We start from the raw sequence: 15,493 nt of genomic DNA on the forward strand, positions 1-15,493 counted from the left end.
CTTGAGCATTAAGTACTTCCACTTCTCCCTAGAAGGCAGGCCGTTCACAGTGTTCGCGGACCATACGCCTCTCACATATGCTTTGAAACAGAAGCCCGACATATGCTTTGAAACAGAAGCTTCGACACCTGAGCTTGATAAGCCAGTTTACGTTCGACATACAGCACGTGTCCGGCAAGGACAACATAGTTACTGACGTTTTGTCTCTTGCCTCCGAGGTTAATATCCCCGCCTCACTCGACTTCCCGGCTATCGCCAAGGCGCAGGTGAACGACGCAGTACTTCAGAGCCTCAAATCCAACCCCAAATACAAATTTCGGGAATTGCCCATCTTCGGCTCGAACCTCTCTCTCTGCTGCGAATACTCAGAAAAGGGACCCCGGCCATACAATCCGTCTACTTTTTGGAAGGAAGTGTTCAACGCGGTTCATGATGTAGCGCATCAGGACATCAACTCCTGGGCCAGAGAGTGCATTGTATGCCAGAAGTGTAAATTCACCAGGCATGTAGGGAAAGAAGTGGGCCTGCATTCCCCTGCACTACCAAGCAGTTCCACTCTATACACCTCGACATCGTAGGCCCTTTGCGAGACTCGCACGGTTTCAAGTATTGCCTTACAATCATCGACAGGTTTACGCGGTGGCCTGAGGCAATACCTCTGAAAGACATTACGGCGCAATCTTGTGCCGAGGCCCTCTGTCGACAGTGGATCCCTCGCTTTGGCGTCCCTGCAGTGATCATCACTGACCAGGGAATGCAGTTTGAGTCCACCCTTTTCTCGGAGTTAGGGAAACTCAAAATAAACGTCGCGTTTGCTTCGCCGAATGTGGTGCAGCAGGGTTAACAACATTCGAAAATTTCTCTCTTAACGAACTCCTGGAACATTGTTGCGTGCGCAATTGAAGTTATTATCATGAATCCAACACTGATTTCATGTCCTCTACCGCAGGGTTAACTGACTGCTATTACTTTATTTAGACTTAGGATTTCCATGTGATGACGTTGAGATTTTCGGCCAAATTACAACAAGGAAGTATTCGCCGTACCCTAATATGTGGTCTACAAAAAAGCCCCTATGTGGGGCTTAGGGCGTCAACTATGCCTACGTGTCATCGCGTTTCGGCTGTACATCTTTTCTGCTGTTCTGTATGTACGCCGACCTGTTGTTTTTTTCATTAATTGTTGTCCAGGCCATGATGGCACAACACAGCCATGAACTGATGAAAATTTATAGCCTTTGGGTAACAGTGGTGACAACTTTCCGAGTAGTACTCCGATACAACAGTGCAAAGAGAAAAATTCTATACAAAACAGCCAAGGCCGGTTGAGTGTTGTTAATGCATCGGACGGCACCAAGTTCGGTGCTACTGGGGACAAGCAACGCTTGCTAGATATGCAAATTGACCAATGCCTTGAATGCGATTCATGCCCATTATTGCAAATAGGAAGATTGGGTGATCAGTCTAATTTAGAACCTAGATTTTGTTGGTGTTTGTGCTTCAATCCAATCCTTTCCAGATGGAGAGCCATTCGGCCAAAATTCATTATCCCATGAGAGAGCAAGCAAACCTTGCTGTATAAACAAAAAGTTTGAGGAACTATCGCATAATTCATTGAAGCTTTCCTCATCCTGCGATGAAGGCATTATAATAAATGTCACCGATAAAGGGAAAAAAAGTCTCAGCCACAAGATGTAACCCTGACGTATTCCGCTTTGGACCTCATATGTGGATTTACTAATTGATAAACTAATCTCCGGAATGCCTCTCCTGCGAAGAGCATGCTAGATACACTTCCTGTTCAGGCTATCCAAGGCTTACTCGAAATCAGTAAAGAACAGGTAGAGCGATGATTTAAACTCCGCACACTGCTTCACAACGATATGTAGGGTTTAATGTGGCCGGAATGCAAGCAATGAGGGCGAAACGAAGCCTAGCAATCAAGTTTTCGAAGTGTTTTTGGTAGAAGTAAAGAATGATTTTACCTTATATCTTCGCGCCAGCAACAAGAACACAAATGCCGTTCTCGCGGGTAACCTTTTTCGAAACATAACCATCATCCCCCTATTGCAATCATTGGAAAAGATTTCATATTTCCAGAAGTTGCAAATGCGATGAAATTGCTGCATGAAAAAGCTTCACAGGGAAACTGTCAAGGCCGATGGCTTTACTCTGTTTAAGCGCGTTGATAGCAAAGATGATTTCTTTTTTGTTTGGTGGTCTTGTGGCCTACCATATCATTCAAAAGTGGTAGAACTGTATTACTTCTTCATCTGTTATCATCGCCGATGGAGGGAATATTGTCAACGTTCCGTGCAGTAGAATCGAGTTCTACCACACCCACTAGTGCAATGGTGGAATTCCTTTTGTCCCGGCTCGCACTATGTACTTCTCATACTTTTTCAAGGTAACGGAGCTCCCATCTCCACGTTTCCACAGTTAGTCAGGTCTTGTAACGTCCTTTTCGGACGTAGCCGATAATTTCATCCTGGTCTGAGATGGAACACTTTGGACTTCGGCACAGTGCTGATTCTTATAGAGTCTGTGTCGTTAACAGCCGAATGTGAATGACGGCCGTTTTGAGTTTTGGCACCAACGCTCGCCTGCGAGCAGATGTTATAGTGACACCGAAGCGACGATGAGCGACCACGAGGTGATTATCCCTTTTTATTACCCATATTCAGAAGACAATTTTCAAATCTATTGCTGATTGCGATATGGTCGATCTGATTAGATATCCGTACCCGGTCGGTCGAAACTCAACATATTTTGTACCACTCGCTGTTCTCGAACAGTGTACTGCTGACGACCAGAATGGCAAGATGGTGAAAATTGCAGAAATTCACAAATTTTCACCATTATTGTTGCGTTCATCAAGGCCCCATTACGTGCCCGTACAAAGTTTTCACAGAGCCCACCTTGGCATATACATCACTCATCACCATGTAAACGTCACCTACATCGAAAGCATCTGCATCCACCCGGTTCACCAGAGTACACAAGTACAGTGACGCAAACTCTCCAGAATACTATTATATCATGTCACTTCTCCCTCGATTTGGAGAAAGCGAGTATTAGATGCCTTATCCTCCATTACAAATGCATAATTTGCCGCTTTTTAGCACCAAAATGTAATTTATGCTGCTTCTTGTATTAGTTGGATAATGAAGGACTTACCGAGGGTTAATAGAATCTTCCAGCTATGAACCGCATATTTGAATTTCGTCATTGTTCCTTAAGAACTTTCGAAAATAGACGAATATATTGACGGTTGGTGGAGTGGCAAAGTCAAACGGCGACCCCTTTTCTCCGTATTTCACTTGAAAAACTTGAAATAAAGTTTGTTTAGGCGCATATAATTAGTCGTTCATTAATTGAGAAGTAGGGTGGAAACAGGAAAAGTTCTCCACAATTTCGGCACAAATTCTAAATTTTGGCAAAACAAAAATATTAAACGTATGTGTGTGCAATAAGTACATTCCAGGCCATTAATTTAACTGAGGCAATCCATATTTCTAACCATGATTGAATTTTAATTACAATATTACCATTAGCACCCTACATTCAGCTTCACATTTATTTATAGCACGAATAATTGACCCATTATCTAATGCAGGTTTTGTAATCGGTGCGCACACATATACCGTATTCGGTGGTACATCATATCGAATTCTACATATCTGCAAATATCTGCTACCATTAACTAAATTTTCAAATCCTGCATTGCATCTGAATCGAATGCTAACCCCATTTATCTGTTCGCTAGCAATGCACATAAATCCTCATTATCTGATTGACGTTTGTTTATTTACTGCTTCATTACTATGTGCCTTAGTCCTATTTATCCAGCATGTTGGGTTTCCGCACAGATACATTTCGTTCATTCTTTTATCCGGTCCACTAGTCATAGATAAAATCCTTTGGCATAAAAAATGGAGGAACGTGTGGAGATGTGAGATTCATCGGATTAACCGTATGTGTTTGCGAGAGTTTACCGATTTTCGGACTCGAGGACTTTTATCGATACAGGATGAGTTCGAATAAATCGATGTTAACTTGATTTGTGTGGAACGAAGGAAACTTGAATTTAATGAGAATTGCACTTTTAGCAGGGCTCGAAAGGGTTCGGATTTCAGATCAATTTTAATGGATTGCGTGGGTTATAGGTATACGTATTACAAGCGTATTGAATGATTTTGGTTTATTGGAAATTTTTGGGTTTATCTGGAGTACTTTGTCACTTCAGAAAAATAGCAAGATCATTCCTATAGATATCAATAACGTACGTATTTATGTGAATAAACTAAGTTAGCTGGAATAGTGAGAAAAAGCAAAGTATCCATCGTAATAAAATCATCATAAACTATTATTTTCATATCTTCTACTTAATATTTTGACCCCAGAAAGGGAGGAAATTCTATTGAAGTGTGGGGCAGTTACAGCTACAAATATCTCCGGGCAAACATGTATTAAAACGTGACGCATTGACCATTGAACTTGAAACTTTGACATCCGTTTTAGTCCATTCACAAATACTCGTAGCTTCCCCTGGTTCGCAATGGATGGGAAAAGATCTCGGAATGAAAAAAGATTTATTCACTGGCCTGGAAACGAGGGCAAATGGAATAATTTGGTTAGTCAAATGATATTGTGTCTACTATGAATAATATTGTGTCTACCATGTTAGTCGTATGTGTATGTAATTACACACATGGGTATACCCACGCAGTAAAAGGAGCGTCACAAACTTCATTTCCACCGAGCTTATGTTTGCCTTGACGTTTCCTTGCATCATATACATAGCTCCTAACAATGTTAATTAGAGATGCTACTTATATAAGGACAAAATTGGATATCTGATCAAATTAACAAGCACAATAAAGATATCAGAGTTTCCGAGAATCTCCCAAAATAAAATTTATGAAAAACATGGGATTTATATAATATAGGCAGAGCTAACCAAAATGTTTTTTTAGATTGAAAAATATGGTTTAGGTCTACCCACACGTAAGTGCAAATACAGATACAAGCTTGCTCGCCCCTTTGTAAGCCATTTCTTTGCCGCCATTTAAAAGTCTTGCATTTTAAATGGCGGGAATCTGAGCGGAACAGGCTTTACATTAGCTTTTTATTGATATATCGATGCAACATAATAACATAACACAACAGTGTTCAGATTCCACTCATTCACTCCATAACACTTTAAAATAGTTAAACCTACAATTTCGGCTAAACCCCTCGATCACGCTACATCAAAGAGAAGAAGGACGCGCGTCACCCAGTCTTGATCTGGCATTCAGTCTTGCCCATCGACTTCAAAGGAATTCAAAGGAAGGAAGGGATGGCTTTGTCCGCTATCATCTGCCTTCTGTCTTCTGTTCTGTGTCCGGTGTTTGGTATGACCAATCTAAAAATGGGCAAAAGTTAACATTCAAAGGTCCGCGTCACAGCGATTACTTCAAGTAATGGCGTGATGCTTTCAACTGCAGAGACATGTACATAGTAAAAAGAAGACAGTGCGCATCTAGAATAAAACCCACTAGGCCAGACTGTTACCGAACAACACTTGTCGGACTATATGACAGGTTATAAGAATTTTTTTTCTAAAGACGTGGAAATCTTCAAAACACTAATCCTAGGATTCATGTTCCCTAAGAATGTGGGATTTTTACCCGCTTAAATCACCCCTCGCCAAGCTGCAACTGAGCAGCAGATTTTTTTGCATATTTAAGTTTCGCTTTTATTGGGAGATGGCTCTGTCGTCAACCACAGCACTTTGGTTGGCTTGGCTCATTATCATTAGGCATCCTTCGTGTTAGCAGGTCGTTTAACTTTACTCTTTTCAGCCGTCTGATTATTGCAGAGATATCAGTCAATTTTCAGGCTTCGTTATTTTCTTGTAAGTGTAGCTAGCGGCTATCCGTATTTACTTGCTCTACTATGCTTTTAAGCGCTTTATTTTGGAACGCTTGTTTGACCATTAGGTTTGACTCTTTGGCACAGCCCCAGAGCTGGATGTCGTCCGTTCATATTTGACTTAGGATCTGCTTGTAAATTAGCAACTTATTTCCGACGGTCACGCTGGGAATTCCTCCCCAAAAACCAGCATATCTGCATCTGGCATTTAATTCGTCTTTCTTTCTTAGCATGTGTCTTTCCCAACTGAGCTTAACATCGAGTATCATACCCAAATATTTGACGTCACTCGGCTGGGACACAACTTGTCCGTTTATGATAACTTTAGCAGGATTTTCTTTTTTTTTGTGAAGATAATATGCGTTTAATTGCTTAAGTTTAACTTTATTTTCCATTTCTTGGTGTATTCTACAATGTGGTCAATCCTCCGTAGTCTTACCCGTGGTAAGAGTAGCTTTGCCATCCGCAAATGTCGCTATGTCGGCTTCTTCACAACATCGCATGCCATCGGTATACAAAAGAAATAGTGAAGTAGTGTCCGTGGCACTCAGGGGTGCAAACTCTACTTATTTATAAGGAGATCTACTTATTTTCGACTCGATCTACTTATCTCCTTATTTTTGCATGAAATCTACTTATTTTTACACGCTATGATTGATTTTTCAATTTTTGCAAAGCGCATAAATAGTCATTGAAGTAGAAGGTTATATTACAACAATTTTCGTTTAGAGTAGAATGGATCTTGATGCTGAACTAAAAACAGTAGTATAAAGACTACCATGGTAGTTCAACGGTCAAGTCTTGTGGCTTGTCACTTGGTTTGTATATGCATGACATGAGGCCGTGCATGTGTATAAATTGCAGTTGGAAAATGTGTCAAAGTGTGTCAGAGTGTGTCATGACATGATTGTGTTTTTTACTTGTTTAACTGTTCGCACTTTGTTTAGCGCCGGTGAGCCGGTCGGTTTCGTTTGAATTCTATGAGATTGGAATTTAAATTTATTCATGTAATCGTAAGTTGCGTAAGTAAGAATTGAAAATTAAGTTTAGCATGTAACTGTAAGAAAGATAATTTTAGGCATGAAAATGAAAAGATTTTTCGAAGTAGTTTCGAAGGACCCGCAGCGGACATCTTCAAGTTCTTAACCTGACTCGGAAAGCACCGAGGGAATTAATGAAAGTCCGGAAAAGGATAAGGAATGTGAAAAATCGAAAAAGCAGAAATATGAACAAAAGTACGTAAAATACTGGGAAAGTAAATTTAAATGGTTATCTGAAGGAACAAAAGGTTGTCATTATGCATTCTGTAAAGTGTGCTCTGTAGATGTATACATAGGGAAGATGGGTAAAAAAACGCTGGAACGATTTCATTAAACCTAGTGCAACAAAATATTGAACCATTATTTAGTTCAGCATCCAAGACTGCTGTTATTGATGCCGAGATTATGATGGCAGTATTTGTTGCGGAACATAATTTGGCATTCCAAATAATGGGTCACTTACCGCAATTCGTTAACAAAATTACCCCGGATTCGAATATTGCCAAAAAAGTAAAGTGTTCTAGGACGAAAATGGTAAACATTTTACGGAACGTTTTGGGAATATCTTACATAGAAGAAATTGTTGATTTGTTAAACGCCAATAAATTTTCTTTAATTATTGACGAGTCCATAGATATATCTTTAGTAAAAACCTTGTGCTTGGTGGTTAGAGTATGTAAAAATTTTAAAGTACATGACTTGTTAAGGTTTTGTGTAAACACAAAACCTTATTAAAATCGGTTTACCGTCTGTCTGTCTGTTTGTCTGTCTGTATGTCCGTCAGTCTGTCTGTCTGTCTGTCTGTCTGTCCGTCACACGCATTTTTCTCGGAGACGGTTATAGCGATTGGCACCAAATTTGGTAGAAAGGTGGGAACTGTGAACGCTCACGCATACAGTGAATTACATCCTTTTACGTCGAATTTAAGGGGGGGTCCCCATACATGCAAAAGGGGGGTGTAAAATTTTTTTTCATCAAATATAGTCATGTGGGGTATCAAATTAAAGGTCTCGATTAGTACTTTTCAAAGCCGATCTTAGTTTTGTCATTCGTTGGAATGGTGGGGAGCGCGGGGGGTTGAAAGTGATCACTTCTTTAAGGGGGCCATTCTCAGAAATTACCAAACCAAAAAATCTAAAAAAAATCAGGAGGCTGCCACTATATGGTGCCTGGGCTCCGAAATACCTTCTATGCCGATATCTGTTTAAATAAAGTTAATAATAGTATATTACTACAATTTTTGTAATTGGTTAGAAACCCCCCTTAAGTTCATCCTAGTACCATGAAATTTTGCAGTGATATAGGCTATAATATAGAGCATGATCTTGCCAAGTTTGGTGGAAATCGCACAATCACTAACAAAGTTATAATACCTCAAATTTGTTGCTTCTTTGAAAATTGAAGACTATGAATGTCAATATCACCCGAAAGTGGATACTCACATAATATATGGATATATTACGTGCTAAGTACTAAGAAATACACAAAACCTTTCGTACCTGAAGCGTCCAGCTTCCGGTTTCCCGACTTGTTTTTTGATTTAATTGAAGTTGAATCTGCAGATGCTAGTAGTCTGTTTTCTGCTGTAATCAATAGTTTCACGAAGAATAATATCATGTACAAACAAAACATGATTGGTTTCGCAGCTGATGGAGCCAATGTTATGATGAGTAGGAATCATTCCGTATCTACATTATTGAAAGCAGACATAAATGATCTGTTCGTTCTTAAATGTGTTTGTCACAGTTTTCACTTATGCGCCTCATACGCATGCGAAAAACTTCCCGGCGAAGTAGAAGATTTGGCGCGTAATATTTTCAATTATTTGAAGAGTTCATCGAAACGTCTTAAGGATTTTTCTTCCTTACAATATTTTTTTGAATTCAAAGCAAATAAAATTTTACACCCTTCTCAAACGAGATGGTTATCATTATCTGCAGTCGTAAGTCGCTTAATAGAACAGTATGATGTGCTTATAGCATACTTTTCTATTGCAGTCAAAGAGGAAAATCTACAAACAGCTAAAAATATTTTAACGTCGCTGAAAGGTCCTATAACTAAATTATATTTATTGTTTTTAGAATTCGCACTTCCTTTTTTCATTAAATTAAATAAACTTTTTCAATCAGAAAGCTCACAGATACATAAGTTGCACAGTTCGGTTAAAGAAATAGTAGTAACATTGTTAGAGTGCTTTGTAAGGAAAGATTATATTACAATGTTTTTAGATAGTACCTCAGAATTTAATCTCCCTCCAGAATGTTTGTTAGATTTGGAAAGTATATACCTCGGTATAAAAGTTGAATGCTTTCTAATTACGAATGAAATCAATGTCATTGAAATAGATACTTTTAAGAATAAGTGTCGTAACTTTTATATTGAGGCCGTTCTGCAAATATTAAAAAGATTCGATTTGAATAACTCTTTTTTTAGGAATCTTTCCATAATCGCACCTGACAATGTATACTTTTACAACAAGTCCCACGTTTACTAGCTGACAATATACAAGAAATTGACTCGGAATACCGTACTCTGATAAATTTCGTAAAAGATAAAGAACAAATTTTTGACATTGAAGAATTTTGGCGTATGGTTGCTCGCATTGAAATTGGTAACGAGCAAGCATTCCCGAATTTAGTTAAATTAGTATTTGCTATTTTGTCCTTCCCACATTCGTCTGCAAATGTTGAAAGGGTATTTTCCCAAGTAAATTTAATGAAAACAAAAATCAGAAATCGATTAGAGAATGCAACCATTAAAGCATGCTTACAAACGAAAGGGTTACTAAAACTACAAAACTCTGATTGCACAAATTTCAAAGTGACTACTGAGATGAGAAAAAAGTGCAATAAAGCTATGTATGATATTCCCAAATAACTTAATTTAATTTTTATTGAATTTTTATTTTGTTGGTTCCTTTTTTATTTTGGAATTAAGTTTTGTTTTTCAATGTTGAATGAATTATTTTACATTTTATTTATTGTTATATTTTATCATTAATTCTGAATTATGTTATGTTTTTTGTGTTCTGTACCTAATACTTTGAATAGATTAAAGTTATAAATAATATTACGAATTTTTTTGAGGTAACAGGGCTCTTAATGGCACAAAAATAAATCTACTTATTTTATCATCAAATCTACTTATTTTTTTCCTCAATTCTACTTATTTTATTTTTTTTGAGTTTGCATCACAGTGCCACTGGCACTGCCCTGTGGTAGACCGGCTGCTGCTTTTCTAGTTTAAAGTGCATTCCTTCGTGTTCCACTCTGAATATGCGGTATGATTTCAGGATATAGAAAATTCTTCTGGCAGGTTGCCAGGCAATTCATATAGTAGACATTGGTGCCATACCTTATCGAATGTCTGGGCGACATCGGGAAAAATTGCTATAGCATTTTATATCAGGTGTGTGATCCTGCGCATCTGTGGGGTTGTGGAATGCTTCCACGTAAACGGAACTGGTGAGGTGATATTCAGTTTCGATCCTCAATCATTTGTTTCCATGTCTTAAGGAGAATTGCAATGCAATTTTCGCCCCTTCTTAATGCATGACCTGCTACTTCTGTCATGCGGTCACAGTGCGGACCAGTGTCATGACTGTGCGTCGACCAACTCCTTTGTTTGAAATACTATCAGGTCAGAGCACTCCGATGATATGACACATTCAGGTATTGATGAAACTTTGGAGCTTTCGGGCAACAGTGGAGTTCACTTTCCATGTGTTAGTTCCATATAGTAACAGAGAAAGAACACTAGCACAGAACAGTTTCAACTTGATCTTGGTGTTGATATAACTGCATTTCCAGATTTTAGACAGGGCAACGAAGTTGGACGACATCCGGTTCGTGCCTTCTTCGGCAGAAACGTCCCTTCCTAGGTATCTAAATTAATCGAAGCCTTCGATGCTTTCTCCATTAATGCAGATAGAGAGAGTGTAATGACCCGTCAGACTGAAAACTTTGGTTTTGTTGGCTTTTTCCATCAATTCAACTCTATTTTCCTGTCTTTCCAAGTTCAGAGCAATTTAACGGGGTGAGAGAGCAAACAGATGTCATGAGGGTAGTCAAGGTGATTAAGGAAGTACGTCATTGTCCATTGAATTCCTCCAAGCCCTCGGAGCAAGGCAGCTTGATAAAAGTCACCGATAACAAGAAGAAATAGTATTGGTGACAAAATGCAACTCGATTTGAACGGTGGTGAATTATTCTTTCCACCTTTTCAGTTCTTCATGATCGTGGATGAGAGGTCCTTCTTACTACTGACCAGAGCAATAGCAGATTCTTTCCTGTCACGCGTTCACTACACTAAATTTCTCGAGATTTCTCGCGTCAAGCCCGGCATCACTCGTTGCAGTCAATAGAGCCTTCAACCCCTTCCGTTCATCAATCCGGTTCCACGATTCCGCAGTCAGCCAGATTTTATGACGCCCCCTCGATCTGTGTAGCACACGCGAAAAGAGCATTTTTAATGACAGCCTAATGCTCATTGATATTCTCATGCGGATTATTCAGTACATCTTTCGTTCGATCAGCGAGATAATTCTCCCACTGTGGATCGACAATTGGGTCATACCAGCGGTCGATGTTGAACTTTGGGGGTCGCAGCTCTCCAACTCTGCGAGAAATGCAGGCACAACATACAAGCCATCTACTGCTTATCGCGAAGTGATTGATCTGATTGCTCGTGAGGCTTTGGTCAGCTGAAACCCAACTGACCTTACGGCAGACTCTGTGCTCGAAGAATGTGCCACTAGTGGCGATTCCTAGGTCGAGATTTTGCGCTTGCGGAATCCGGAAGAAGTAGCCCGACACCAGATTCACGTCTGCTACCGCGTGGCTTTCCAGATTACAAAAGTCTTAAGTTGCAAAAAGCGAGCCTTCTGAGGACCCTCGGTACCGTAGTTGAGGAGCGTGTGCACATTCCTCTAATTAATCATAGTCCATTTTCGATAGTCAAAGGTCGTAGCCGACGGGTTGTTGACGTTTCGTTGGCAATGAAAATTCAAAATTTGTAAGTTGCTAGCCCACAATCCCTTCCATTGCCTCTTACAACGTGCAGCGATATATTCTCGAGTCCCAACTCAGGGATTCATCAACCGGGGTACTTGATTTTGGCATATCGATGTCGAAATGAGGGTCCGTGGAAAGAATAATTTCTACCACAAATTTCTCGACAACAAAACGCTAGTCACCTGGCAAATTTATAAGAATAGCAACGGGGGAACAAAGAAACCGATCGCTATCCATTAGAAGGATTTTTACGATAAACTGGACACTCGGGATGGTGAAAGAGATGTCAAAAGCTGACACGAACGTACACAGGATATTGAGCATGTTCATCCTCCTGTCAACGCCACTGAAGTCGAGGAAGCAATAAAACTAATGAAACCGGGGAATGCAACAGGACCTGACGTCATTGCATCTGAGCGCTGGAAAGCAAAGAAGAGAGCCAGCCCTGTGGTTAAGTGAATTCCTCAATTGGGTTATAGAGGAAGGTAAAACAACATCTAGCAGGCAAGAAAGTATCACAGTTTCAGTATGGAAAAGGAAGGATAGTCCAGCAGATTTTTTCGAACACTTGCTTATTATGTTTCTTGGTTGTCCAACCACAACTGCAGTTTTATTGTTTTATTTTGTCCTTTATATTTATTTTGTCGAGTATACTTACTGCCTTACTTGTTATTGGTGGGCCTTTCCATAACAAATGTAATATCCATTGCGAAGTTGATATTCCTTATCATATTTTATTTTGTTTGTAAATCAGGAGAAGGAGGAATTTGTTGCCCGGTACGAATAACCAGTGGGATTCGTCCCACTTTGCAACTGGACGTAATGGATAGCATTGCGTCGAAACTGCTAATCGTGGGGCGGTGTGGCGTCTATGCGCCATGATGACCAGGAGGATGGGTCCGCCTGCTGCAGCTGTCTCGCAAACAATCTGTGCGACCACCTCATGAGATTCGTGGGCTACGGATGAGGAAATGAACCCCTTTATCATCCGCTCCTACAACGAACTAACAGCGGGGCCAGGTACACTTACTGCACCAGAGATTCATCGAGCGTTTGGGTTGCAGACCAGGACCGCTTCATTACTCGCGGCGGCACAATTTCGGCCATAATCAGGGAATATTGACTTGAGATCATCGCGGAAACTGGTGGCCAAAACTCAATGGGGACAGAGGCGCGGCATCAATTACACCTCGTGGCAATGCAGGCAACCGTTTCAGTACCCACCGAAGGACTCTCTTTCAACATCCAGCAGAAGTCTCCGCTACGGAATGGGACGAATTCCAAAGGGCGTGTGTAGACTCCATGCTCTATTTCAAATCAATGATGAGATTGCATCTCGACTGTGTTGATATGCCGCTGCTGCAACTGCAATCACTTGTGTATTTCGATGCAATTGCGGCTGCCAGATTGCACGTTCAGGAGATTTGCTTTCATGTTATTGGTTTGTGTGACCGAAGAGATTAACCATGGAAAATTCGTCTGGAACGTTGGCATGACTCACAGGACAGGCCATTGCCAGACTGATATCATATCTGGAAACGCCTGCAGACGGATGACGTGGGCAGAACTTCAGCCGCAGAACAAGTAACTATAGGCCAAAGAAATCTCTTTTGCTGCTATATCGATTATGCCAACGCTTTCGATAGCGTTCCGCATAGCTGGTTAATCGATGCCCTACATCTGCATCACATTGATCCGAAACTAATAAATTTTTCCGCGAGAAGGGAAGGAGAAGGGGGCATATCACATTATCATCGCATTCATCTGTCGATTTGCATTTGTCGTACTGCTAGTTGACAAGACGGGTCGATCCGCTTATATTATTGATGTTGCTATCCCCCATATCTGTCCAGATAGTTCAAATTTTTAAAGTGCTGGGCTGTCGTAGCCGAAGGTCGCAGATCAAATCTCCCTGGTGGCAGAGGGATTTAGTATTATGACTAGATGTCGGATACCAGTGAGCTCAGCTCTGAATAAGTACCTGAGTCAAATCAGGATAATATTTTCGGGTGAACGCAATGCTGACCATATTGCATCCTATAGTGTACTGTAGTGTAAACCTGACCTGATCTAATGTGGCTTGTTGCGCCAACGATTATTATTATTATCCCCCATAATAACAACATTGAACGGAAATACGTGGAGAAGAAGGTCTACTATGAGCAACTGGCTCGGGAAATGAAAATGGTTGTAGTCCCTCCGCTACACGTATTGTACCCAAATCCCTTTCGGCTTCCCTTGGTGTCTTGGGGTCTTCTCATGGTCTAGTTCATGTCGCGGGGAATCCTTGGCGAATTCTCTTTTTAACCTAGCACAGACCACCACTACGAGGCTCTTTTTATCTTTTAAGTTTTCGAGATCGTGCGAGCCTAAATACTTGACACCAAGTGGTAGTCGTAGCTAAAATCCAGCATCCGCCGTGATTGTGATAACTGGGGAAAACAAGATGAAATACATAAATATATAAAATAATCGAAAAGGAGAGAAAGTAGAAAAATAAGAAAACATTCATACACGAATGCAGGTCCTACTCCTTCTAGAGCTCCAAGAGTTCATTTCCACACGATTCCAAAATAGATCACATCTAAGGCTAACACATTGTCATTCAATATGATTTTATATGAACACAAATTACATTTTTTTGAGAATTTCTACCAGTGGACTGATTGGCACTTCTGTGTTTTAACCAAGTGGCTAATTCTGGCTTGAAAATCGGAGTTTGAATTACCCCGAAAGAAGAGCAAATAAAACAATAAGCATTCTGAACCTTGTTAAAGCGGTGCACCATGAATTACAGGTTGTTTTTCCAAAAAATACGGTCGCCTTTGCCATTATAATTTGAGAAACAAACAAATTGTACACTTTCTTGAGGACTTTGCTGAACGAACGATTTTCATCACTTGATCACAAACTTTTTGGCGGATCGCTAACGAGGAACAATTTGATCCAGGGAGGCGATCTCCATCATGCCACCGCAGCAGAACTCCTGCGTCGTTATCCCACTTCGTTCACTTAGATGATGGCTTCGCCTTCTTCGACAGCGGATTCCTGTCTTCACATCCAGAATCGCTGTCTCTGGTGCTGAAGGCAGGTGGTTTAAACATCTATCCACTTTGGACTTTAGGGAATTTTTCTAGGAAAATTCGGATCCATAAGGTGTTCGCGGATTACAGGTAAAAATAAACTGCCAACTCGAAGCCGACGCGAACCAGACGACACCACACCAGCCGTTTCTTTTTTCTTTCCTATTCAAAGCTGAATGAACTCTCCCGCTTTTGTCAGGACCCAGTGCGTAGGTCCGGACACGTAAATTTTGGTATAACGACACGGGTGGGATCGAAGTGCTTGAAGGTCCTCTCCCCTGAGCCTGGCTAATACAAAGGCGTGCAGGCACGTGCCAACGGAGCACTTCGATGTAGCTTCAATATTTGCGGGCGGATCCCTTTTGGTCTTCTTCAGCCACTTGGTCTTTGACCATCATAAATCTCATTCTGTCCTTACAAACTGAAATCTCAGATCAAAACCT

General features: G+C 40.5%; 2 protein-coding genes across 4 annotated transcripts in view; both read left to right on the forward strand.

Annotated features, from left to right (window-relative positions):
- The window catches only part of LOC119649052 (inactive dipeptidyl peptidase 10), a 589,248-nt gene that overhangs the window by 17,300 nt on the left and 556,455 nt on the right, over positions 1 to 15,493 (forward strand). The gene's annotated exons all lie outside the window — the stretch shown is intronic.
- Positions 7,271 to 10,040, forward strand: LOC119650851 (SCAN domain-containing protein 3-like). Its single transcript, XM_038054001.1, has 3 exons — positions 7,271 to 7,654; positions 8,484 to 9,416; positions 9,575 to 10,040. Exons 1-3 carry the CDS (start codon positions 7,361 to 7,363, stop codon positions 9,830 to 9,832), a joined length of 1,485 nt encoding a protein of 494 aa, XP_037909929.1. The 5' UTR covers positions 7,271 to 7,360; the 3' UTR covers positions 9,833 to 10,040.

Source organism: Hermetia illucens, chromosome 1 (genome assembly GCF_905115235.1).
Source record: "Hermetia illucens chromosome 1, iHerIll2.2.curated.20191125, whole genome shotgun sequence".
Classification (NCBI taxonomy): domain Eukaryota; kingdom Metazoa; phylum Arthropoda; class Insecta; order Diptera; family Stratiomyidae; genus Hermetia; species Hermetia illucens.